The sequence below is a fragment of the Passer domesticus genome, chromosome 3 (assembly GCF_036417665.1).
Source record: "Passer domesticus isolate bPasDom1 chromosome 3, bPasDom1.hap1, whole genome shotgun sequence".
NCBI classification, from domain to species: domain Eukaryota; kingdom Metazoa; phylum Chordata; class Aves; order Passeriformes; family Passeridae; genus Passer; species Passer domesticus.
Genome location: NC_087476.1, coordinates 87,845,168 through 87,872,152, shown reverse-complemented (window position 1 = coordinate 87,872,152; position 26,985 = coordinate 87,845,168). Strand labels below are relative to the sequence as shown.

The 26,985-nt window shown below is 36.1% G+C and overlaps 1 protein-coding gene across 8 annotated transcripts in view; it reads left to right on the top strand.

Moving 5' to 3' along the window:
• The window catches only part of SPATA17 (spermatogenesis associated 17), an 86,445-nt gene extending 60,669 nt beyond the window's left edge, over nucleotides 1-25,776 (top strand). For 2 of the 8 annotated variants that reach the window (XM_064414184.1, XM_064414183.1), the window contains exons 9-10: nucleotides 4,880-5,018; nucleotides 5,685-5,885. In XM_064414184.1, the coding sequence (XP_064270254.1) occupies nucleotides 4,880-5,018; nucleotides 5,685-5,840 (295 nt within the window). In that variant the 3' untranslated portion in view covers nucleotides 5,841-5,885. Of the gene's footprint in view, nucleotides 1-4,879; nucleotides 5,019-5,658; nucleotides 5,905-8,531; nucleotides 15,571-24,689; nucleotides 24,928-25,626 lie in introns of those variants that run through there. The other 6 variants (XR_010359070.1, XM_064414180.1, XM_064414181.1 and 3 more) reach the window with 6 other exon arrangements.
• Nucleotides 25,777-26,985: the final 1,209 nt, after the last annotated feature.

Genomic DNA, 26,985 nt, shown 5'->3' with positions numbered 1-26,985 from the left:
TCAAATTATACTTAGTTTGTCATATGCTTTGCAACTTCAGCAATTTGCATATTTTCCGGACTGTTATTCTATTATGATAAACAGGGATTATCATATATTTTCAGATAGTGTTTTCTTAACAACTCAACTTCTGTTTGTAACTCTTCCATTTATTTTAATTACTAGCACAGTGTGCAACATTTATTAATCAGCAGAGTCTTTTTAAGTTAAAATACTAAATTAGCTAACCCCATTAACACAGAATACTCCAAACAAGCAGTAATAGGAGAGGTAGTTACTGTGCAAATCGTATTATACATGTGGGTGCTCTAGGGCACAGTTAAGCATGATTACACTCTTTTGATCCAGTATTCCTCTGCTTCTTGCAGCTAATTTCCACTGGAAATTTACAAAGTAGCGCCTTAATTTTTCCATCTTAATTTTTCTAATGAAGTTCTGGTACTTTATAACACTGGGGATGCAGATAATAAGTCTGTGTATAATTAAGAAGTTCCAGAATTTGCTGCAGAAGAGATCTCTTTTACTTCCTACAGGAACTAGGCTGTGCTTTTATTTGCCACATTACATTATCACAGACAGAGAATTTTTAGATTTACTGATGCTACAATCAAAGTGATTGATACTTTTTCAATAAACGTGTATTTAGTATATTACCAGAAACAATATTTGTACTAATGCACCCAAGTAGGCTTATCAGGGCAAAATAGTGCACTAAAGATAATGTCACTAGATATGCTAAATAAAATATTCCATCTTTATTCTTGTATCTAACACTTTGATTTTAATATACATGAATTATAAGATAAATAATGTCGGCCCTGCTCCAGTTGTTTTGCTATGGAAAACCATTATGCCTGTTTCTTTGTTCCCCAAGTGAAAATATTGGATTTGATGAAAAAATTACTTCAGGTATAATACAAATGTGAAAGCTTAAAATTAATGTAATGTTTTATTAAAGAGAGAGAATAAGGTAAAATATTCACAGATTCCTGATAGAGAAGCATGGTTTGTTTGGAGCTAATTGTTCATGGCATTCTTCAAAGTGAGATGAATTTGAATTAAATCAAGACAACAAAGGATTGAATTGCCATTGTATAAAAACACTTTAATTAAAAATTTAACAATGTCATAGAGTTAATATTTTGATGGCATTTTTCCTACTAAATTACAAAAATGTACAGTGCATACAAATGTAAAAGTTTGAAAAGCCATGTAACAATACTCTGTTTTATATTTCTAACCTGGCAGTCCAGCATGTGTGGCAGTCCAGCAGTAGATCTGGCAGTTCTTTATCAGAAGCCTGGGTATGTTTTGAAGCTTTTCTGGGATCAGGATTACCTGCTTGCTCTGCTACACTGCTGGGATTTTACCTCTTGGCCAGATTCAGAGAACACACTGAGGAAACACTCCGTTTTTTTTGGCCATTTACATTTTAATAAAAAGTCACTACCTCTGTCCTGTGTCCTATTGGTAGGTTCCATATAGCATTGGGACACTGTTGCCCAGCAGTCAGTGATGGACCTGGGAAATTCTCATTCCTGCTTGTGCTGCTGTGTTCCTCTCACACTGCCATAGACACCGCAACCCAGTTTCTGCTGCTGTTTTTGTCATTTCTGTCAACCCAGTTCAAAAACCTTCAGCATGTAAAAGGCCTTTTCCATCTCCTACCAAAGTAGTGAGAGAGATTGCAATAAAAGAGACAGACTAAAGGGAAGAAATGGTACGTGAGGAATGTAGGAACAAAAATCATGGAGGGGGAGTGTAAATGTGTGAGGGGAAAAAGGTTTAAAAAGATGAAATTTATAGTAGAAGGAAGGTCCAGGACAGGATGAGAGATAAAACCATTTTTATTTTTGTTAGCAACAAATATCTGTAGTGTCTTTGAAATTTAAATACCTCTAGCAGCTGTTAGGTCCTGGTTTGGCTACTAAGTGAAGCCTTCTAAGTCTTTTTAGGCTAATTGCGTTGGGGTCCTGGCAGCAGTGCAGCTGGCCTTCATCACCAGTGACACAGCCAGCCTTGGTCTTCATCCTTCCCAGTTTATGTATGAGTAATACTGCCAGTTGTAGTTTCCCATTTTTGTTTCCAACCTTTTCCTCATTTTGATTGTATTCTTTGGCATATTTCTCATTCAGGCTGATATTAAATAATTTTTCATTTTTAAATATATTTGTTTAGGGGAAGTTCACCTTCCATTAACTCATCTTTTGGGAAGTCTCAGCTTATACTAAATTTTTCTTACAGCCCAATAAAACATCAATACAGAATTTAATTCTTCTTTGATTGGTACTTCTGTCTCTGTCATGTTTATTGAAAACATTTAAAAATTTCTGAATTTACAAATACTCACAAGGAAAAGCTGAAAACTAGATGTAGGAGTAATGAGTGAATGTTTTGAAATCGAAACTATTGAAATCTAAACTTGTACAGTTGATAATTGTATCCTATCATTGTCTGAATTTAATGCTCTTCTTCCATCACTCTCTTCTGTCACTTTCAGAGCACATACTGTCATTTATTTTGGGAGAAGCTGTGTCAGGTGTATACAAAGAGGTACAGAACATAATAACATTACTGAAGTATTTGCAATGCTATTACTTATTATTTGTTGGGGGGATATAATGACTTTGGTATTACTTCCATTAATTTGGTTACCCTACTTAACAAGAAAATTGTTGCAATTCTTTTAATTACTTATTCATATAACATAAATTCTCACTTACTTTAAGCAGGCACTGAATTTACAAGCATGTGATCCTTTCTTGTTGCTAGAGAATCATCACTTTAAGGATCTGCCCCGACTCTGAGAGCAGAACTGTAAACAGAAGAAAAAGCTTTTACTTGATACTATTATCCCCTATTATACTTTTTTTTTTCTTTAATTTAAAAGAAAATACTGCTAGTTATGTCTCAAAGTGTTAATTTTGGGGTGTTTTTTTGAATGATCGTAGAACCTACATTACTGTGAGAATTTGTTTGCCAAAAAGGCAAAGATTAACTGATCCACAGTAAAATCAAAACCTCTATGTAGAATTATTTTTTTTAGTAAAACAATAATAATTTACTTCTACTTTCCTCCAGATTTTTAATTATTTTGTCTGTAATGCATTTTAAAGACATGGTATTCATATTAAACTATTAATGCTCTGGCTCAACTAAATTCTGTGCATATATGGATGGGTAAATCCCAAAACTGCAAGCCTTGTCTTCTCAGCTATCCAATCCCCTGAGAAAGCCAATTTTCTTTCATGTCTGAACAAAAGAAAAATGTACTATTAAAATGCAATTCAGAAGTGATAAAAACTGCAAGTGGAGCAGCCAGCTCACAGCACCTTCAATGCATTCTCTGGGACACTGGGGCCACATTAATTTTTGTGTGTGTGTGATGTCCATCCCATGTGCAAATTAGCATTACAAGTACCCTAATCTGTCTTGTGTGAGGGTGTCCTTTCCCATGGGTATGCACATGCTACCATGGCTTTTTATTATTTAAAAGTCTGCTAACTCAGGGTTTTTCTTTCACTAACTTTATGTGGCATTTGTCTGTGGCACGTGATAGAAGAAGTTGATACACTGGAAAGATTCTAAAACCATTTCTTTTTATGAGGTGGAAAGAAAGAAAAATAATTTAAAGAAACACTCAAACAGTTGTTGATAAATCAGATAATCAAAACAAATAGTTTTCTGCATCTGTATCAGCTGAGAGTCAGAGTATTTTAATTCTCATTTTTATAAAACTTTGTTTGCCTAACTCTTATGGGGACTCTGGATTCTGAAAAGTTTTCAGCTAAGGAAGTGTTCTAATTAACTATGCTTCTTGTCATAGGATTTAAAAGTGATGTTGTTGACTTCTGAAGCATGTCTTTCTAATTTTACCGAGTAATATATTTTCCCGCACTTCTAGAATTAAGAACACATGTGGATTTTTTTCAGAATACCAGCAATGATAAACTTAATTCCCAGTGTTTTTTACTTCATAGTAAAATGTACTTGTTTGCTTTCATGACTCTCCTGGAAATTGAAATAGATGGAACTAAGTGTTTTTGTAGGGTGTCTTGCAGATCTTCTATAAACAAGATGTTTTTCACTTTCCTTTATACAGTTTGCTGTGGAACCTACCCAAAAAACCTGTGGTTGTCCCTGACAGTTAGGGACATCCATCTGAAAACTCCTTCCAGCAGGTAGCTGGATCTTCACTGCTTGCTGGCACTGTCAGCAAGTCTATCATCTTTACCACTGAAAATGAAAGAGCCTGGCTCAAAAAGATTGCTAATTAGGACATAATTATAACTTAAGAGTGAAGTACACGGCCTGTGAATTCCAAAGAAACAACTTCTCTGTTTTGTGGTTTACAAATATGTGCAAGTTTCTGTTCTGTTAAATGAAAATATGGTATATTTAGCTTTGTCAGAGCCAAAGCAAAGGATGCCTGTCTCCAGAGGTGATGTCTGCCTTCGTGCATGGGGAGTGCCTACCACTGGCAGCTGGCACAGGCTGCACTCTCTGCCAGCGCCTGAGCTATCAGCAGGCACCTCCCAGCAAAGGGACCACTGATCGTCCTGCACATCCCATCAGTTGTCAGTGCAGATACACACAAAGTAATAATCTACTAATGCAAGTAAACCAAGTTAGATCCTTGTGCACAAAGTCTTCATTTTATCCTGTTGAAACTCACTGTCTCTTTGCTCCAGATTTAATCTGAAAAAAAGCTGCAGGAGAAATTGCAGTAATCCTCTCCCAGTACTGGGAGGGAACATTAAGAAGGTAGTGAAAAATATCAGGAACATATGTCCACATCATCTCCTGCAGCACTGATTTACATCAATCCTGTGGCATCTAGAGAAGAGCATAACTGATTCTAAAATATTTTGAATTTCAGATTTCTGCCATTTTCTTCATATCATAAAAATTATGAGAAGTATGAGCCATCACTTTTTAAGTCAGGCAAATATGGCCAAGAAGCTTATGGAACTAAACATTTCAGAGAAGTATATCCTAAGAAGTGGATAGCAGACAAGGTAAGACACTGCAAAATCAAGAATTTATTTACTTTTTTAGATTGCTGTTTTATTAGAACTGAGTGAATTTCAGTATGATCCAGAGATCATGCAATCCAACAGGATTCTTTCTAGCATGTTATAAATCAAGTAGTTAGAGCTGTGATAAGATGTGACATTTTCTTGACTCTCTGGTAAATTCAATTTGAGGAAATTCAACACCTGTTGGTCCTACAAGATCAGGATTTAGGACCCTGATTAAGTTATATGCATTTTCCTAAGTTTCATTCTATTTGAATTGCCATTTCTGATTTAAGAGAGGTTGTACATTTAGGCATTAGGATAAACTTCAGGAAATTATAGGAAAACCTGATTAAAACAACACAATATTTTAGTGCTTACATTCTTTGGAAAAATCTTAAAACTAGTGAATAGCTGTTTTTTTATTTTAAGAAGACTTTGTTAAATTGCTTGATTTGTCAGGAGCATCTCATATATGTCTAGTTTTGTAGTGCTGTAAGAGGTAATTTTTCTAAGAACATGAGTTTGCGTAGTGTTTGCATTACTGCTATTTGTATTAGGTATCTTAATCACGTTAAAATTTCTGAGTACAAAAAGGATAATGGTCTTTGGCTCTGTGTTGCACTCTCTACCTATACAGTTAGGGGACTGGAGGATCTTTTGTAGGAGGAGAGGCTGAGACAGCTGGAACACTTCAGTCTGGAAAAGAGAAGGCACAGGGGACATCTTATTGAAGTGCATAAACACCTGATAAGAATGAAGGAAGAACAGGACCCCAAACTTCTCTCAGACTCCATAGTGTCCACTGACAAGAGTCAATGAACACAAGTGAAGTGCATAAGATTCCATCTGAACACAAGAAAACGCTGTTTTTTTAATTATTGTTTTTCTTTTTCTGTGAGGGTGACAGAGCACTGGCAAAAACTGCCCAAAGTGGTTGTATAATCTTTATCTTTGGATATATTGCTCTAGGCAACATGCTCTAGCTGAGTAGGGGGGCTGTAGAGGGTGATCTAAAGAGGTCTCTTCCTATCTTAATGATTGTTGAGATTTGTTTGGAGGGGCTCCCCAGGGAGTCCCCGGAGAGCCCCCTAAGCTGTGTGTTCACTGGCAGCAACAGGCAGGCAAGGAGACTCCACACGGCTTCTGAGGGTGCCAATTAGATGAGGGTTTATTGGGAGCAGGATGGTTTCTGTGGGAGAAGGGGGGGAAGGGGGAGGGAGGGGGAGACAGGGAGAGCCTTGGGAGAAAGGGGCCAAGAGGCGGTCTGAGCTTCCTTGCACAATTTAACAGGGAGATTGAAAGTGGGCATGGAATAAGACTTGTGCCAATGGGATTACAGATACATGAGACTACAGGGCAGGACCACAGGCTCGGAACAAGCTGTACATTTTGGAGGGGAGAGACAGAGCTCTAAACTAAAATGTAACACCACAAACAATTATGGAATTTTGTACGATATAATAAATTATTTCCTTGAGAGCAGAACCCTTGCAAATATTCAGCAAGTTCCGAGGAATCTTAGTTTGAGAAGGAACATTTTTAAAAGATTTTTTATCAAAACTTTAAAGTTTATAAATGACCTCCGAGCAAAGTTTTGGTATTTTGACATGCATTAACTGTATCTCCTTGCAAGTAAAACATCAAAACTCAAACAAACATATTTCTGAATTTCAAAGACAAAGAGTGGAAGATATGACTGGTTGAAGTCCGACAGCATAAGTATGATATATAAAAAGGACCTAAATATCTTATTTCTGGTACTTGTCTTGTCCTGTTAAGACTTTGTTTTCCAGTTCTTAGCAGTCATTGCTCAGGCTCAGATGATGATATCAAAAACTAAAGATATTTATACTGTATATAATATCACAGATATGTAAACTATGGGTTTAGCTAAAAAAACTCACTTGTGATCTTGGATAGATACCAGCATAAATCTGTGGTGGTGAATAGCTGTATACATTAACCCAACATGACACAGAGCCTTCCAACATCAATATGAAGCTTCTATTAGGAGCCCCTTACCCCAGCAGAGAAATAAGAGGAGAAAAGGGCTATTTATGACATACCTACTGCTTTAATGGGTCATTATTATCAGGAAAAAATCCAAAAAGAGTGACAAAACATCAAGCTCCTCATGCAGTTTAATGGAAAAAGGCCTATAGACAGTTGTGAGGTCATACTTTCCTAACTGTTAAATTTGATAGAACTCTGTGTCACTTTCTTATTTCTAAACTCTATGAAAACTTTGAATATATCAATGCGATGAACAAAATTATCTGTTCTAATGAATCACAAGACTGATGAGCATGTAAAAAAATACTAGAAAACTAAAAGGATTTTTGCTTAATAGCTTGTCTGCTGAATATAACCCTCTTTTGAGTTTACTACAAGGTTATATCTCCGTGGATGCAACCTCTATTACAACTTGAGTAACTGATAACACTGCCATGATCTCTGTCCAGTTTCTGGCAATCTTATGCTAAACAAGTTTCCTGTGTTGTTGCTGGTAAGGCTGTGTAAGTTCTTTCAAGAACTCAAGTCAGCGGTCAGTTGATCAGTGACCTGTCTGAGCTGCTGAGGTATTATTTAATGTTAGTTGATATTAGATGGCTTTTTTTAATATTAAATACAAAAAGTTTCTTTGTGTGTGTGTGTGTGCACGAGCATGTCCTAGTTGTATTTTCTGGAGGTTTTAATGTGTTTATTACTATGCAATTTAAATCAAGTCACAACAAGATTAGTATGTAAATTATATAATTACTTTAGAAGCATAATGAGCAACAATGAAAAATATTACCTTGTTACATTTCTTCTGGAAAATAAAAGGATGCTAGCATAGACTTCCTCTAAACATAATAATTACCATATCTATGTGAGGAAAAGTTAGTAGCTCTTTTTTCATCTAGTTATCATCTGAAAATTTTTATCTCACTCCATTTACATTTCAAAGAATTTTGAGTTAAGGGAAAAAGTGTTCTGTTCTAATTCTTCATTGTAAATAAACAAGGAATGGAAATACTATACTTTTAGTGAAACTGAATCTAGTTAGTTTACTCAGTAAATCAGTATAAAGCATAAAACTGCTTACATATTTTAAGTTACACCATCTATCTAAATACATTGGAATGCCTTTGATAAAATTAATGTAAGAAGTTTCAATAAAAAAAATTGCTACTCACTAGGAATTTAATCTACAATGATAGATTCCAGTGTAGATGGACAGCCAAGGGATCAAATACACTAACTATAGTCTTTTAGCTGTCAAAACACTCACATATGTTCATATTTGCTGAGGCAGAAATAATGGCTTACAGTCTTTAATCAGCATTGGAATTAGTTTGCATATGCATTTTAGAAAACTGACTTCAATGACAGCATTTAATGTTTTCTTATTTGTAAAATTCAGGAACTGATAGTTTAAGATGTTCCATTCTGATAGATTCTTCCCTCTGATGCCTTATTATAGGTGAATTACAGTACAACTGAATCACAGTTTCATTATTTGCACAGGTATTTTGGCCCGAAACAGGATTTTATTATCTACAAAGCATAAAAATACCCAGGACTGCAAAGAATTAATTTAGAGAACCTAAGCATATTGCACAGAACATAAAGTTGACCTTTACCGTCTACAGCTTTTGGAATGGAGTGGGATGTGGAACACATCGTAGATTTAATGTGGCACAACACTGTCTGCAGAAACTTGGGTGGGACTGTGACTGCCTGCCCATTGCACCCGATGATTGAATCTGCTGTCACCAGCATCCTGATAATAATGAACATTCAGCTTAATGACCGTGATTATGATTATCATAATTGATGTGCAAGTGCAGTGTGTGGGGATCATTACAGCTGAACTGTACAGCAGAGAAACATGCCTTAGTTATAGATAATTTTACTTTTATGCATCGATTGGGATAAAATACACCTTTCAAGTTCAACAGGCCAGCTTGATATAATTTTAGTAAGATTTCTACATGAATTGATGTTTATGAGCTTCCTGCAATTGTAGATGTTTGTTTTGAATTGTTTCATTCCGTTAATAATGGGAAATAATTAAATAATTAGATGTTGCCTAGAGGAAATCACTTATAGAATATTGCCAGCATTAATGAAATATCAACTTCAAATAATTCTGATTATCATGGCCTTTCCTGGGCTAGGAAACAAAGCTCTTGTAATTCACCACCCACACAATTCTACTTCTGGTGGAGCAATGGAAGCAGGGGTGTAGTCAACACTGGCATTTTAACACTGTACCGTGTAGCCATTAGAGCAAGCAATAGTTGTTCCATGTATAAATTGTATCAACTTCCATTTTGTCACCAGAGGCAGAGAATTACAGGCTCAGATTCAGCCAGGGTAGATAAAGGCACAATCAACAGCTTCAGTTAATTTTGTTGAACAGTGATTGCCTTCAACTGTGATTTCATGATGTTGCAGAAGTATTTAATTAAATCATGACACATATAACAGATAAAAATAAGTATGAGTATATATTCCAAGCCAGAATTTATATAAAGAATGTTATAACATAAGTATAAAGAAAAGTATAGTTTCATTGCTTTACAGTAGGCATAAATTTGGCTCTTCATCCAAGAACTGACAGATTTTCAATCTGGGTTAACAGAGAAAACAGAAAAATTCTTGTAGTGAGAGAAAGAGATTTTGTTTGTTTGAAAATTAGTTTTATCTCTTGTAAGACAGTAATATAAAACATATAAAACAGTCATGTCTCGTGGATGATGTCATTATGAGATAGAATTTTTGATACACTATTTCTGCTTTCCCATCCCTGTCTATACTGAAATTTACTTGAATTTCACCTTAACTCCATTTTTCTAACCTTGAAGTGATTTGACTTGAGATCATAGGTATGATCTGTGTGAAGTTTTAAATTCTTTCTTGCTCAGACTGTGACTTCATTTTTATCAAAGGAATTTGCTTGTTTTCATTTTAATTAGAAAAAAAAAGATTATCCAAGAACATTTTCTAGTATGGTGTGATACTGGCTAATGAATGTGCATCTGAACTATCAGCTTGATTAACTTTTAAATCTTTAAAAGCCATATTTACCAGGGTGTTTTGTAACAGAAGTTACTAATGTACATGAGAAGTGCTAGGACATTTTTGGAATATCAGATTCCGAGCTCCCCAACCAACCTCAGTGTGTTTTTCTAGGCAATACAGATCTCACACAATGTGGCAGCCGGAAGGGAATTATTAGATGGGCTGTAAGTGTTTGCTTGTTCCAATGCTGGTTTCCTCATGAGCGATGGCAGGGATAATAAGGGTTGTTGCCAAAGTGGGATGCACTGCAGTGACCCCTAGCCCATGACATGGCTCCTGTATGGTTATTACTGCTGGCATAACTTGATGTATCTATTCAGATGCTCCAAGTGGACCCTTAGTTTGAGTTAGCAACTATCTGCTTCCAACAAGACACTGTTTTATCTCACTTTTTTTTTTTGGTATCCTGAATTCTGAACCAAAATAAATCAATTAAACACAAGGATCTGGTCCTATAACAATATATACTGTACTGTTCATGAAAAGTCTCTCTGTTCTATCCTGTAACATATATTTTCTGCTCTCAGAAGAATCACTTGGAGTCAGAATGCTTCTATAAATAGTGATTACCTTCCTCCACTGAGAGAATAGGCTGATTCTCTCAACAGCATTACTCTTGAGAGCTGGGAGCTCCGTGGAGCTCAGGTATTTGGCTCCCTGATTAGATAGTACAGAAAAAGAGCAGTGTTGCTCAATTTAATATCACAGAAGAACTTAATAAGCAGGTGGTCTCTGAAACTGGGTAACAAAAGTAACTTAAAGTAACTTTTGCAACTTCTAGTTCTGATCTCTTTCTCTTTTTTCTTTTTTCTTTTTTGGTAAATGTCATAATGTACTGTTGAGAAGGAAATGTATTGAGGAAAGCAGGAGTGTGCCATGTCCAAAAATGGGAACACCAGAAATTACCTCTCATTCACAGGACTAGAATGAAGGCTCTCTTATTATAAGATGCACCCATTTCATTTTCCAGGAAAGCAAATGACAATTCCTACTTCTGACAGTTTTCATAATGATCTTTCCAGGTTCCTTGTGATTGTGACTTATTTACAGAATTACACTTTGTTATGAAGATCACTTTCAGTGCTCTCACTGGAAAGGTTCTGAGTTGTAGATTGTTTCCTTTGAGAAATCCTTAAGGTCCTCACTGGTGGGTTGCTTTTGAAAAATGCAATTCTTGATATACAATTATTAATTATTATTAACTATCACTGAGCTTTCAAATTATTTTCTTGGTTGTAGAAAGATGGTAAACACTGTGAAGCAAACCAAACACACAAAATGTACCCTTGACTAATGTTCAACTAAATGCAGAGAAAAATCTGTGCATAACTGGAAGGCTGAAAAAACTTTCTAGTGATTACTGATGAGTCACAGGGTCTGATTTTGAAGTAATGCCACAAAGTAGTATCTGAGAAGAGTCAAACCATTCAATTAAATTATTTGCATAAGAAGAGATACTGTCACCACTAGTCTAATTAAATCCATGCTAGTGGTTATTTGTAAGGGTTTGTGGGCAACTAGTTGAGTATTTTATAAAACCTGATTTTCAGTTCTGTAATATCTCAGCGGGAAAATGCAGTCCCTTGATGATGATCCAAGGCTTTGAAGAATAAATTGATTCGAAGTAGAAAATTAGATGGCAATTATTATACTGTCTAACTAGCAATCCCCTGTCATTTGTCTGTTGGATGATAAATGTATTGCTTGGCCTACCTTCTTCATTTAATAATGTAACTTGCATCTTAGTGGTATAAAAGAAAACCTTGCTTTTTTTGTAAGAGTTAACTTTAACCAGTATTTCTGTGAGTGAGATTTATGTATGATTAAGCTTTCTAAATAATTCCCATTGTACACATTGCTTAAACATTTTAAAGCCTCTTATTTAATCAGAAACACTTTAGAAATAGAGTATCTTGCCCAATTCCTTCAATATGCGCTTAGTGTGTGTTACAGTAATTTGTGGAACAGCTTTAAATTGCAAAACAATCAGTTAATCTAGAAACAGCAGATACTGGAATTACACCTAATTTGTTTCTATTGGTTTTAGGCGTTGACTATTTGGATATGACTTTGTTTGTTGGAATTCAAAATCCGCACACTAAACTGGGAAATCCATGGCCGCGCCTTTTCGTATCAGTTTTGGAAAGACTGTTCAGTATTCTTGGAATTAAGTGATTTTTTTATATGTATGTCAAACATAACGTATTTCAACTCAATTCGATTTGCCACAGTGTTGAATTAAAAAGGTATATTTTGAAGTCACTTAAAATTCTTTATGGAACTTATCTGCAAAAGCAAGCTACTTATTATTTGATAATACTCACCGAGACCTTGTTTGTGCTTGTTAAATAGATTTGAAATTAAAGTAACCAAAAGCTTTTCATAATCCTCTGAGAATTATGCGGGCCATACAACTGTTGAAAGCTGCAGGTTTGAGAGCTGGTCCTCCGCCTTAGTGTAACTGAGATACCTCCATGGAGCTGGGCAAATTAGCATGAGATAAGGATCCGACCTGTAATGAATATAATCAATATGTAAATTCATGCCATTCAGACAGAATGTTCTAGGAAAAATGGTGTTACCTATTTTCTCAGAAAAGCAGACTTGTAAAATCTCATTGTACATTGCTGGTGAGTTTGCAAAATTGAGGTCTGAGATGAGAGACACATATTTTGATGACTTTCTTGCAACAGGTTCACAGAGGAATGCAGACTGTTGCATCTTGAAATGATGTCTGAATTAGAGATTTTGCTACACTGACTCATTATGATTGTATAGTTTTATAATTTAAATGCCAATAACACCTACAGGTGTTCTAAGACATTATGCCAGGTATGACCCCAGGTTGAAAGAAAGTCTGTAAGTTTGTGGGTTTTTTGTTTGTTTTGGTGCTCTCTCCAGAGAACAAAGTGCATTATTCTCAGAGCAGTAGCACTTCAATGCATAAAAACGGATTTTAGATTAACCTGCACTCCTTGAATAGAAAAAACCACAGTAAAAGCTTTGTGCAGTTACGTTGGAATGAATGAGACATGGAAAGTAGTACAGACTGCTTGTTGTCTTAATGGTTTGATGTAAGATTCTACTGCTTGTTCCTTCAAAATTTATATTATTAATCAATTCTGGACTAATTTACCCTATTTTAAATCATGGTATGATATCCACTTTGGAATACACTTTTATGTTTACTATTCATGTAATGCAATGAAGAGCTGGTTTCAACATGCCCTTTATAAACTCAGGTTAAAAGAATGTTTCACCATGATAAACTGCATTTTTTATTCTCTTAAAGTGTTGATAATACTTGTAGGGAAAGGCATATCCACATGAGGAGTGTTTTTATGAGTAGGTGATTTGCCATGTGTTAATGTTCTAGAATGAAAGTTGTGGAATTATTCAGGACTAACCTTTTCACTTCAAATTCAAACTTCACTTCTATATAAACAACCTTACAAGCTTTGATGAGTTAATGTATAGAGGTAACCACGCCTGAGGTAGAGGGGTAGGTACAAAGGCTGAAGCGCACAGTACTGGTTTCACAACTGTATTGGTTTTGTTTCTCATAATGAGATTATTTGAGAAGGAATTTACATTTTGATTGCGATAGTAGAAAGTAATAATATTCCTGGCTTGCAGCTTTGACACGTCAGAATTTCTCACCTGTAGTCACGTGGAGGAATGGCAGCATGTGTGATAAGTTCTTGTCATTGGCAACCAAACATCCTGCTCTTTTAAAGAATAACTTGTTAGGTATGAGAGCCTTAAACATAGGGGGGAAAAAAGGAAAAAGAGAAACAATAAAAGACGTTGTATATTAGCAGGCTTTGTGCACTAATGCAAAGCTGCTTGATTGAGCAGTATAGTGTCAACCATGTCTTTCTTCTAATGCTAAAAGTAATGCACATAGACAGAGTGACAATCAGAGTACAGCCTTCCATCAGCTGTAATTAATCTTTTAGTTAACAAAGACTAGAAAAGCTTCTCATCAGCATCTTCTGAAGTCTGAGGCACCCTGTTTTTTGATGTTTGCATTCTCAGTAAAATTGTCCCCACCAGTTCTAACAAATTGAAACACCAGGCTAATTATGGCAGCTAATGAAGTGTGCGGAATGGTCACAGCTTGTCGTGAAACTGTTCCTTCAGCTCAGATTAGAGTTTCATCAATCACTTTTTTAAACTGATCCAGAATTGCTTCTGCCCAGTGCTTGGCATTTTTAGTGCTGTTTCTGTAATTGGTTTTTTCCCCAAAGCTTAGGCTATTTTTTGAAATATTACATTCTCAGGACAGGACTTACAAACTCCAGTTTATAAAAAAACATTTCATTATTGCCTCTATCAGCTGATCAAGTGCTAGAAAGCTAATAAAAGAAGCAGAAATATAAAATTTGATATACTGCTTTTAATCCAGCTAAAGGTAGCAATAAAGCATATACACATATATGTATATGAATCATTATTACTGTGGGCTGGATGTACAATGCAATCTCCTGAGATATGGTTTGTGGACTGGATGGTTCAAATCCCACTGAAAGACCTAAATGAAATGAATGACTTCGTCGTAGCTTATTTCCTAGTGGATTGTGGTCCTCCATATATCACTCAAAGAGTTTGGCATGATTTGTAGTTTTTGCAGATGCCCAAGCCTTGGCAAAAGGAAGACCAAAATGTGTTGCTATTTAAAGAATTTCCACACTTCAGTTCAAATCTGAAGTCCTCAGAGAAGTATGGGAAACTTTACAGTATAACTTATATTGCTACTACACTGTCAATGAATAAATTAGCATATAAAACATTGTAAAAATTCCCAGTTCCTCTTAATGTATAAGATATAATCATACTCAGCTATACATTGAAAGTTCTGTATGGACATTAAAGGCGTAGATGTTAAAAGTCTCAGGCTAAATTCTTTCCTCAGCATGGCCAGCAGAGTGTTGAATCTAGTTCAGAATTATCCAGCTGAAAAATGAAAAAAACTTTTGCTTATGCACAACCACAGACTATCGCTGCACAAGTTGTTGCATTTAATATATACGTAAGATGTATTCATATCAGAACCAATGCAGCATGGTTTTAGTTTTTTTATTGCTCAGCAATCTATTTTTAATATTTGTGCTAATAAGTGTAATCTATATAATTTTTTCTGAAGAATGTTGAATAGGTAACTGCAGCGGCGGCTGACCTCGAAGGAAATCCCAGCTAGCTGCGGCCAGCACCGCCAGCAGCACAGGGGCACTCTCCTGATCCCGGGCTGGGTCTAGAGAGCGCCTAAGGCTTTCACCTTGCGGGACGAGGATCCGCAATGAAGAGAGGGCTGCTACCCAACAGGAAAGGAAAGAGACGGACCCCAGCGGTAGTTCAATTCAGTTTTAATGGCTCCAGGAGGAATACTAGCTGAGGACACCAACTGGGTCCCGACAAGAGCTTATAAAGAAGGGCGGGTACAAACAAGTAACATGGCCTTCAGCAAATGGGAAAGAAGGTGGGAGTGGGGAGAGGGTAACAGACATCATGGGAAATCCAATAGGGAAGAACCAGGGGTGGGGCCCTGGCCCCCGAACCAATCACTCGTTGCCCAGGATAGAAGATTCTAGATAGAAGGGTTGGGATACCGAGTGACAGACAGGGCACCAGGGAGGGACTGAGGGATGGGTACAACAGTTACTAAGGGTTACGGGGAGGAGAGAGATTAAACTGAAGGGGTGATCAAGGAGAGGGAGAACCAGGGCAGAACCATTACAACTGAAGGGGTACATGGAACGAACCAATACACGACTTAATTAAAATAACGCATAATAAACACAATACAACAGGTAACAATGTTTGGCCAAAAATACCAGCTGTCCTTCTCCCCAAAGCTTCTAATCAGCAAGTTTATCAAAACTAACTTCGTCCCAATGCCAAAACTAATCTGTGGCACCTGAGTGAGTAATCACTGTAGCTGATGCTATTCCTGAACTGTATCAAAGAACTGGTGGATTTAGACAGAAGAAAAAGTACCACTGAAAACATGACACATAAAGAAGATATGATATCATATATGAGTAAATACAGACAGAAAAAATAGCAATAGGTATTAGTCTAGAAGCTTTAGTTCCCATTTTATTGATTAATGAGAACATTTTTAAACACTGTATGGGAGATGAGTAGTTTCTCTAGTGTTAGCCCATCTGCAAAGTAAACTGCTTGCAAAATGAGGAAATATTAGTGTTTGATAATTTCTGTCTCTTCTGAAGGGAGCTTGTATTTCTGGAGGAGGAAAGCTGATTTTCTCTTTAGCTTTCATCAATGCTAGGACTTTGAGTCATGAGTCATGACAATGAGTCATCATTGCTGACTCATGTTTAGCCAGTTGCCCACAAGGACCAGTATCTCCTCTTCTGCAGAGCTGCTGCCCAGCCTGTCAGCCTCCAGCTTGCTTTTTTCTAGAATGAGTCTGTGCCAGATGAATTTGTCCATCATGTGTTTTGTAAGGTTCTGTCAGGCTATTCCTCCAGCCTGTCTGCATGACTCTGAGTGACATCCCTCCAGGGTCTCCATGGTACTCATTGCTTTGGTGTAATCCAGGAGCCTGAGGAGAGTGCATTCCATCTCCAGCTCACTGAGGAAGATATTAATAGGCCCCAAGAAAGCACCTGAGGAACTATGTTGGCACCCAGGTTCCAGTTGAGGAGGAGACATTCTTTGTTACCCTTTGAACCTGAGAGTCCAGGCAGCCATTACATCTATTAGTCTGCACATCTAGACTATAATTTACCAGCTTGGTTAAAAGGATTCTCTGGGAGATTGTGTTGAAAGCCTTGTCAAAGCTCAGTCAGACAGCATCATGCACTGTTCTCCTTTGATCTACATATCTAGTAATTTCATCACAGAAAACAATCAGGTTAGAAAGTGTCATCCAGAGCCATGTGAAAACCAGGTGAAGTCTAACTGGAGTACTGGTTTTGCTACATATCAGAAGCGAAATAAGATAAAAAATTCTTTCACTTGAGGATTTCAGCTCAGAATTTTTCCTTCTTAACTGTGGTGGCATGATTTTGGCAAGTTACAGAGAGTTGCAACTTGATCTTGGCAGGTTAAATATTTTCTGGCTTCAGTCTAGCAGGTTAAAAGTGGTTCTGAGCTTTTCTTGGCAGTGAGCACTTGGCACTGGCTTATTTTCAGCTGGAAAGAGAATGTAGTAGTTGAACAGATTAGACAATGAAGGGGGCAGCTTACAAATGGCCTAAGTCAAGATGTTTATCCCTAAGTGCAGTAGTTTCTAATGCAAGTCCTCTTGCTAGCAGAGTGTGTTTGATGGACAGGACAAGAAGCTGGCTTAAAAATCCTGTCATAAAAATATATTCTTTACTTTTTTTCATCAGATGCTTTTTAACTCTGTGGGGTTTTTTTGTACACAGGAATGTGTGTTAGGCTCCACCTCAGATTTAATGACTTCTTTAAAGGCCTATATATTTCTCATTAGAGTGTTTTTGTTCTTGACAATGTTATTTGTAAATCTTAAATAGATTAAGATGACCTTCTACTCCCCTTTTTACAGATATTTTGTTAAAATACACTGTAAGAGGTAGATATTTGCATGACAATAGCAAAAATACACCTCTTGGGATTCTGAATACTTACTGAACTATTTCAACTGTGCATTTGTTTTTTAGCCCAGTTTCAGTAAAGTTCAAGGGTATCCAAGTATGAAATAGCTTGCAGAGAAATTCACATTGGTTTCTTAATTTAATTTACTTGTAAAAAAAAGGCTACATAGTGAAAAAATAGAGTACTATCTTTGGCAATTTTGGTTCATATACAGACATTCAGAACAGAATTTGGTCAATGTTGTTTCATAACATTGCCTAAAGTATGGTAGAGCATGCACTGTAACTTTGTGCAGGAAACTATACTTGTTATGCTGATACTCACTCTGAACAGGTCTCAAAGTACCTGGAAAGTGTCTACATCAAGGTGACTTATTCTTCTTCTGTAGGTTAGCTTTATACACTTAAAGAAATTAATTAACCGAACAGTTATTTATAAGGGAGACCACATTTCTTTCTAAAGCATTGCAAAGCTAGTCCATGTTTGAGAGGAAGGACCAGACAGTGCCTTGCCTTGCAGATCATTAATGAATGGAATAAATGAACATAGAGGGTACATCTGGGAATTCCACCCTTCCTTTCCCTTGGGCAACCAGAATGACTGCAGGGTACTAAGTAAATGTAACAAATACAAATTTGGACCACAAATCTTCATTGCTGGTTATATTACACATGACAAAAAGGACAGCCTAGTTTCAGATCCCAGGTTAATTTTACAGTACAATACTTACAAGAAAAAATAATTTACTGGACCAAGTTTTTCCCCTTTTTTTCTTTTGTCCTTCCTTGCACAAAACTTCCATTGAAGCCCAGAGATAATTTGCTTGTGAGAAAGGACGTTAAGAGTTTACACATTTGTAATCCTTAATGAACATGGATATCACGGAATATCTTACTTGGTTAGGAATAGTGCTTTCCTTGTACAGTGGCTCAAACTATTGCATTTTGAAGATCATCATTATTTTCTGTCATGTCATAACTTAATTTGGGCAGCTATGAAAGGGGATACGCTTTAATTCCTTTCCCCAAACTACTTCTAACCATGCAGGAGCTAAAATAGGCTCTTTTCAAACCTAGAACACATCCTCTCCTACCTTGCACAGATGAGGACAAGAAGTTTTAGAGCTTGATTGTCAGTTGCCTCCAACTATCTCCAAAGCACAAATTAGCACAGTTTAGCTGCAGAGCTATGAAACTTCAGTGAGCCCAGATGAGTAGCAGAACACTCCTTTCTCCAATATTCCAGAAAGGGAGGAATGGAGTTATAATTTCCATGTTTGGCTGTCCCAAGGGAGTACACGTGGCTGTGCTGCTTGTACTTGACACATCACAGAGAACGTATCTAAACCTATGTGATTATCAAGTCAGTGGTTTTTCAAACTCATAAGCCATCATTAGAAATCTTTCACAATTTCTAGCAAGCACTGTTTGAGTTTGGCTTCCTAATTTTTAATTCATAAAAAATAAAACATGTAAGAGTCAGTGATAGTTATAAATATCCATGAAAAATTAAGCGTAAAAATAATGAAATGTTTGTTACATAAATTAAGTATCAATTAATGTTTTCTCTTTCTGTTTGGAAGATAGGATATTAAAATAGTGTTGTTAAATTTCCTACTGTGAACATAATTTCCTGATTCTTTTTTACAACACATTATCATAATGTCAATAAAAGACTAAAACTAACAAATAGAAAGAAACTTGCCTGATGTAAGCGTAACACAGAAGGTTATAAAGTTGCCTTTTATGACAGCTATACAATATCATTTTATTTTAAGATCTAATAGCAAGTTGATTCAAAGGGTAAGACTTACAAAGTCATTAAAGCAAGTAGAAAATTGCCTTCTACCATAGTCACCCAGTCTTTTTAAATCAAAGAGTTTTATTGTTGGTGGTGATGTTTGCATTTGCAGGAGGTAATTAGGGAATGAGTTAGGCATCACACTCAGAGCCCTCAAGCTTGTCAATAAGAACCATAAAACTTCACTTGAAAAAAAGAAAAGTCAGTTTAGAAGGCAAATTGCAGAGGCTAGATAGAGGGAAACAGGATTATAACATTTTGAGTCAGTTTGACCTCTGCTGTGTCTATCCACAATATGGAGAAACTCATGCATGCTTCCATGAAAACTTTATTGCTCCTACCAGAAAGAACAAAATTTAGAGATTTTCATACTGATAGCAGTAGTAGAGAGTTGAAGGAGGAAGCAGAGGTTAGTTCCTCCTTCTCCTCCTCTGCATTGTGTTGGTAAGCTGAATAGGGAAAGGTGCCATTCTACTCCCTTCATCACAGCAATGGTCATTTGTCAGCTGTGGGGTGGGGAGCTCTGATGAGGCACGCTTTTCCCTGGGTGTCAATACCTCTGTGCTGACACAATGAGATCCAGTCCCTAAGGCATGATCCAGGCTTTTGTTATTATCTCTTGTATGAAGGGGCTTGTTGACCCAATTGCTTAACACATTAGCTTTTCAATTTTATGGCCTCAGGTCATGGAAGACCTCTTCCTAGATTTTGTTTTTTTTTCTCCAAAGCAGAAAGTAAAATTGGCAGTCTGTGCCCACCAGTCACAGAAACAGAGTTATACCAAACAACTGTGTCCTGAACTTTATGGCTAATTAGCTGTTTAGGCTGTGCCCAAGAAATAAGTTTTATTGCCCATGGGAAGTAGTGTGAAACTGTTATATTAATGTCCCAGCTCATATCTCTTAGTAAGTCTTATAAGCGGTGCTGCTTAAAGAGACTAAATGTACAACAGGGAATTAAAAATTATAGTACCCCTTTCACTGATTGAAATATTGTAAACTTGTTACACTGGGGCCAGGATTGGTGTCAATGCACTTTGTGTGAAAAGTGCAATAGAAGCATTAGTATTTGACAGCCCTGGTTGAAATAAGTGAAATTAATGGAGCTCTTTTCATATACGACAAGGCCATGGCACCCCTTTCATGCTGCTTACAGACAGAGAAAAGTCAATACTTTTTTATTACTTGATGCTGACCTACATTTTGCACTACAAGTGCCAGGCCCACTAATTGGTTTCAGTTGTGAGAAAAGTTTGCCCCAAAGAAACACTGGAGCAGATAAATCAATCTTTTTTAGGGTAGCTTAGTGGGTTTTGAGTACTTGAAATGACATTTGTGTTGTATTGACAGAATGGGTTGTTACACTCATTTTGTCATGTCAGAAGGCCCTGTACTAGTTGGAAGTATTGTTAACCAGTATTGATAAATTTGCTGAGTATAAAAGTTAGCTGGATCAACATTTACTTGTCTAACAGCTTGCTGTTTCTGGTTTGCTTCCTTGTTAGAGACCTCTGTGGCTATTAACAGGTCAGGAGGCTTACTGTGACAGCTCAATTTAAAACTTTAATTTTACTATTACAAGCATTAGGATCATAGGAAACTCTTAAATATGACCACTTAGTGTTAAACAGGTGGGGTTGTGGATGAGGGTTGTGCAGTGACACGGCCTGGTTTCCAAAGGAGCTATGCACATGGGATTTCTCCCAGCTTTGTGGGAAAGCAAGATTGCTCAGTGGCTTACCCTACCCTAAGAACAGTGTTCCTGCTGCAGGGACACTCGTACAGAATTTCCCATTGCATCCTCTAAGGTCTTGATGTGTACTATCCACTTGGATATTAGTTTCAAAGTATTGTTTCCTGGTTTTACTACTCAGTATCATGAAGATAGAATTATGATTCCAGCAGCTGTGCTTGTTTTTCAGTTGTTCCTTCTGCCATTAATTCCTAACAGAATTTACATTTAGAAAAGGTACTCTATAAAGAGTACAACAGAAGAGGCTTTATTTCTCTATAGGAGCAACAGATACAATTCCAGCACTACAAAAGAGTTTTTCTCAGATACAAATTTTTCATGGATTGGTTTGCCTTTTGCACAGCACACAGTGCCACGCTTGACATAATGCATTTATAAACTGTCTTTAGTATTTTTTGATTGACTCAGAAGAGGAATCACTGCTCTGGATATCTATTGATGGAATGCTTTACATTTCAGAGAATGCTTTTCATGATACAATTTATATTTGAAACTTCTGCACAAGTTGCTTCTACTAACCCATGAAGGAAATCTATATTTGTACAGCCTAACACAAGTTTATTGTTAGAACAATATATGCTTATTGTTCCAAGTTTATCACATGCTAAACAGTTTCATAATTATTATAGACTTGAGAGATTTGATATGTGAAATTACCCTGAAGTGTGTACTAAGGAGGAGCTCCTTAGTACACAAGGAGAGCTCCTAAGCAGGAGCTAAGAATAAATGGTTATAATAGTGCTCTGGCCTTAGAATCTGAGAGTCAATATGTTACTGCTATTTCTCTGTTCTTGCTTTGGTCCAAAGCAGCTGACTTTCAACTTCATTAAATTTCCAAAAAGATAGGAATTACCATCGAGTATCTCATTTTTAACTGCATTTTTATATTATGGGATATTGTACAGTACTCTCAAAATTGCTTGGAAGGAAACACTGTTAGTACAAATTTGTTTCTAGAATATCACAGAAGTAATTTTCAAGGGCCTCCAAACCAATCTGAAGGTCTACAAGGTCTTGTTCATTTGCCAGCATTTGTACGTGATCTGTATTTATGTAAGTCTGCATAGTCAGATGAAAAATGTCTTTGGAATTTGCTTTAATAACATTCCAAATATAGATTATGTAACCATTTGGCAAGTCTAATCTATGACATCAGAGTGCTGACTGAGACAAATCCTTGGTGGCTTTATGCCACCTTTTCTGACTCCATTGTTTTGAACTGATGATCTCACAAGCTCAAGTATATAATATATTGAAAGGGTCCATAGGTCTTGTGAAGCTGTCAGTTGAACTTGAGTCACTTACAATTTACTAGAGTGAAAGGAGTCAAAGCTGGACAAGTTTAAAAAGGAAGTGTTATATCAACTTTGTTTGGGAATTTCAAAGTAGTTCTCAGTGCTGAGAATTACAGGTCTCTGATGCTGAGAGTTATACGGCATGATTTAAGAATGCATTATGGAAAAATTCCATAAAGCTCAACTCCATGCTCCTGTGGTCCCAAGAGTGCAAAACTATACACTGAGCTCACTAATATGTCTAAATCCATATTTGTAAGTCTATTAATTCCAGCTACCAACAGAGAGAAACTGATAGTGGAAATAATTTTGAAGAAGCCTGTTTTTCTCCACTCACAACCTATGTTCTTCAAAAGGATTATTTACGTAACTTCATAACTTCTATGCTATGTACTAGACAGCCTAAATTCAAGATGATTCCCATCAGAATCAATGTGCAGTGCATCACTATGCTTCTCTTCATGGTTTGAGTGGTCATTTCACCATCACATTAGATGGATGTGAGAACCTGGCCCCCAGTTCCTTTCACTTTGTGCTGTGAGGTAGATATTGCAAGGCCAGGTGGTGTTTTCAGGCCTTTCTTTATCTCTCTGTTAAAATCTGATTAAAATCTTTATTCAAATACAGAAAAAAATAGTAACAAGATCTGTTTCCCAAAAATATATTTATATTTTATATGCATTCTATGCATTTTTTACCTAGCATACATCCTAAATTTCTTTAATTAATGTCAATCTAAAGTCAGCAATGCTTTTATTTGTCCATCAGACTCTGTAATGTTTCCTAAATGTGGTCAAACACAACTGTTGTCGTCATAATCAGAGCCAGTTGTTTAAATGCTCAGTTGTGAGTATCTAGTGGAATAGTTTTAAATAACAAGATAAACAGTACAGCTGCCAAACCAAAGTAATCTTACACTGAGGGGGCATGTGGCACAAAAAATTTCCTCTTTGTCATTCTGATTTGAGTTTGAAGCTGTACCTGGGCTTAGTTCCAGCTCAAAAACACTGTTCACTTCAAAGGCTCCTAAATCGTCCCAAGGAGATAATTTTGGCAGCCAATTGTTTTTGTTTGGCCAGAAATCCTAATAGCAAAAGCCGTCTGCTCCAGGAAATGAAGATCTCTGCGATGCTCAGTCTTCCCATTCCTGATTTTATCCTGACAGGGGGAGCGCACAGGTTTCACTGGTTTCCCTGTCTCACCCAAAGTTCACCACTTCTTAAACTGTTCATGTTTTGTTAAGCTGTATGTAACTGTCCTGCATGTAAATTAATGACATACTTTCTGTTTAAAAAATAATAGATACCATGTTCTTCTCTGAATTACTGCTTAATCCTAAATTATTGCTGGATTATCTTCCTGCTTTCTCAGCAACTAGAGCTGATTTGTTGATTTTTCCATTCCCATGAACAGAATTAGTCTGGTTAATTTATTGAATTAAATATAACTAGCTTCGCTTTAGAAGGAAACTATTTGCAGTTGTGTTGGAGATACTATAATATTTATTATAATAATTATATGGACAAAGTTTCCAATGGTAAGAAGGCGTTTGTGATGCTGAACAGACACTGAAAATTAGAATATTGTGCCATTCTAAAAGTTTAATATCAAAATATGAAAATAGGCTGCTTCTGTTGAATAAGAAATTGGCCAGTACAAGGCATAGAGAAACATTAAAAAGTAAATCTTGTGAATCATTTAAGAACGGGATAGTACTCACTTTCACACCACACACAGTTTGTTTAATTTTGAATGTATGTCTACCTTGCTATTTTAAGATTTATGCGCCAGAAATTTAGAGGAACCATAGTAAACAAATTTAAGTATGAGATGTAAGAAATGACATGGTCTCAGTTTGGCAAAGTGCAATGCAGATGAAAGGCAGGTGGGCCCAGTCAGTGTTTGCATGAAGCTTACTTGAAGTCAGAGGTGCTGTGTTGATAGAGGTACAGCTGAACTGTGCTCTGTGAAGTAGCTAAATCCAAATTGTCTAGGGAATGATAATCTGTTTCATGTCCTTAAAAAAAAGTTTTTATTCTCTTTTAAAGAGGAAATGAAACGTTTGAAGTTGGGAAATGTGTTGAAAAGATAAAACTTTTCACTTTCTTTAACTCATGGCCTCAGACATTCCATGAAGATATTTCAATTTCCTTCACTTCCACAGAGCTATTTGTTGGCAACAGAAAACAGCACAAAGTATTCAGAACACTTCCTAAAAATGAATAATCAGATCCTAGAAAGCTGAGAGTTCATCTGTGGCATGTTACTTTCTAAAAGTGAAAACCATTTGAAAGCAAACCAAGTATTTTCTATTGTTATACTATCCTCACTGCTTCAGGTTCAAGGAAATAATTTTATTAAAACCTTGATCTTAAATACCATGGACTTGCTAATAATTTACCATAAGTATTTATTATTAAGTAGACAAATCAAAATATGGTTTAGAACACTTTGTTTTACTTTCTTGTTTGTTGGCTGAATTGATGTTGTACTCTTAAGTCACAGCTTCACTTGTGTTTTCCTTATTCAATTTAGACTTTTAAGCATTTGCACTTAAAAAATTGAATGTAATATACAAGAAATTTACCTTGGGAAAAAACATGGTTAGGAATCACCCTGCTTCTCCTAATCAATTTGTTGCCACTAGTACTTAATTAATATATAATAATTTTTGAAAAATATTTCTTATGGAGCTGTTTTAACACCTCTATTTCAATGTTAACCAGGGTAGAAAAGTTTAAATATAGCAAGGCTATTGTGCTTTCTTTAACCTGCCTGGTTGCCAGGGAGGAGAATAAACTTTTGTATACCATGATTTGCAAAATATAATTTCTAGGGCAGGAAATTTCTGCAGTTCTTCTAGCTGCTGAGAATTTGAGATACATATTTGCTTTCAATTAAATCCATTCTTTTGCTCCTCTTCAAGGGAATATTCATATAATGTAAAAATGTATATTTAATATTCACTATTTTGCATAATTTGCATTCTATCTATATAATGAAATGTAACTAGAAGACAATATTTAGAACTCTAAAATACCTTAAAGAAAAGCCAAACCCACTTAAGCCTAACATAATTTTTTTTTGTCTTTTTTCTTTAGGACTTTGAAACACTGTTTTCATCAATTGCTCTCTTCGAAAAATTTGGAAAAACTTACTCCAGCACTGGGCAAATAGTGTAATTGTCCTGGAGACTAAAAACCATGAGACACAGGAAAAGTAGTCAATAAATGTATTTCAGCAAATACACAGCAGCATGTTGACTAAATGTCCTATAAAATATTCTTTTTGTGATGTATACCTTGTCTGAAGTAGTTTTAATTGATTTTGCTTGAACTTTAGGCAATATGGCTCCAAGATTTGTCAAAAATTATTTAAAAAATATTATCTTAAATAATTTCTGAAAAAGCTGTATTTTATTTAGTATAAATAATTTAGAATACAAAATCAGAGTTATCAAGTAAAATACTCAAAATCATTTATTTATTACACATTTGTAAGTGAGGTTAACACTAAAATGGGAAAAAAGTATAAAATTTATATATCTTTTTTCCCTTCACAACTATAAATATATCTGCTTCATCACTGTTGTTCATCTTCAGTGTTAGGTATCCTTGACTGATCCATGACTTCAGAAGTGCAGTATAGGCATTAAATGGAAGATAACATATTTTAAATCCTGTTAACATTTCTGTGGGTGAAAGAACTTCGGTTTTGAAAAAAATAAAGTTCTGATAACATATATACCTTATTACTAGGTCAGTTTTTCTATTTCCATTTAATTTTCTTTGTCAGTACCTGTGCATTAACTCTTAGTCCTGTATGCCATGAGTACAAAATTGTGTGATGCTTGGTCAGAACACATTTGATGACACAAAGCTTATGCTTGTTTCCTCTGTTCATTGGCAAACAGTCCTGCAAAACACAGTATCCTCAGAGCCCATCCACTTCAAAAGGCTCAAAGAATTCAGCATCATGGGAAGATCTCAGCATATCTAAAGATCAAATTACAAGCTGATTCTTAAAATCATGTGAGTGGATTTTTACATGAATTTTATGCTGAATTTTCTATGTTACTGTATTTGCTTTTCATATCATTTGACTATATTTGAATCAAATATTGATTGTTAATCTGTTACTCAATGGTAGGCTTTTTAGTACTATTTTTTTAATGTGATTCTGATGGCCCCCATAAATGTGAAGAGAACTTCCATGTCTGTTTGTATGAATACTTTCTGAACCTGGTTTAGTGGAAGGTGTGCCTGCTCATGGCATGGATGTTGGATCTGGATAATCCTGAAGATCCATTGTAACCCTAGCCATTCTCTCATTCTATAAGCTAGGAGTCACAGATTTCCCTTCTATAGGTTTTCACCTGTCAGGCTATGTGAAAAATTTTTACTGCTACATGCCAGAGTAAAAGCCCTTCCAATTCCATTCCAGCAGGTTGTAAGGGCAGG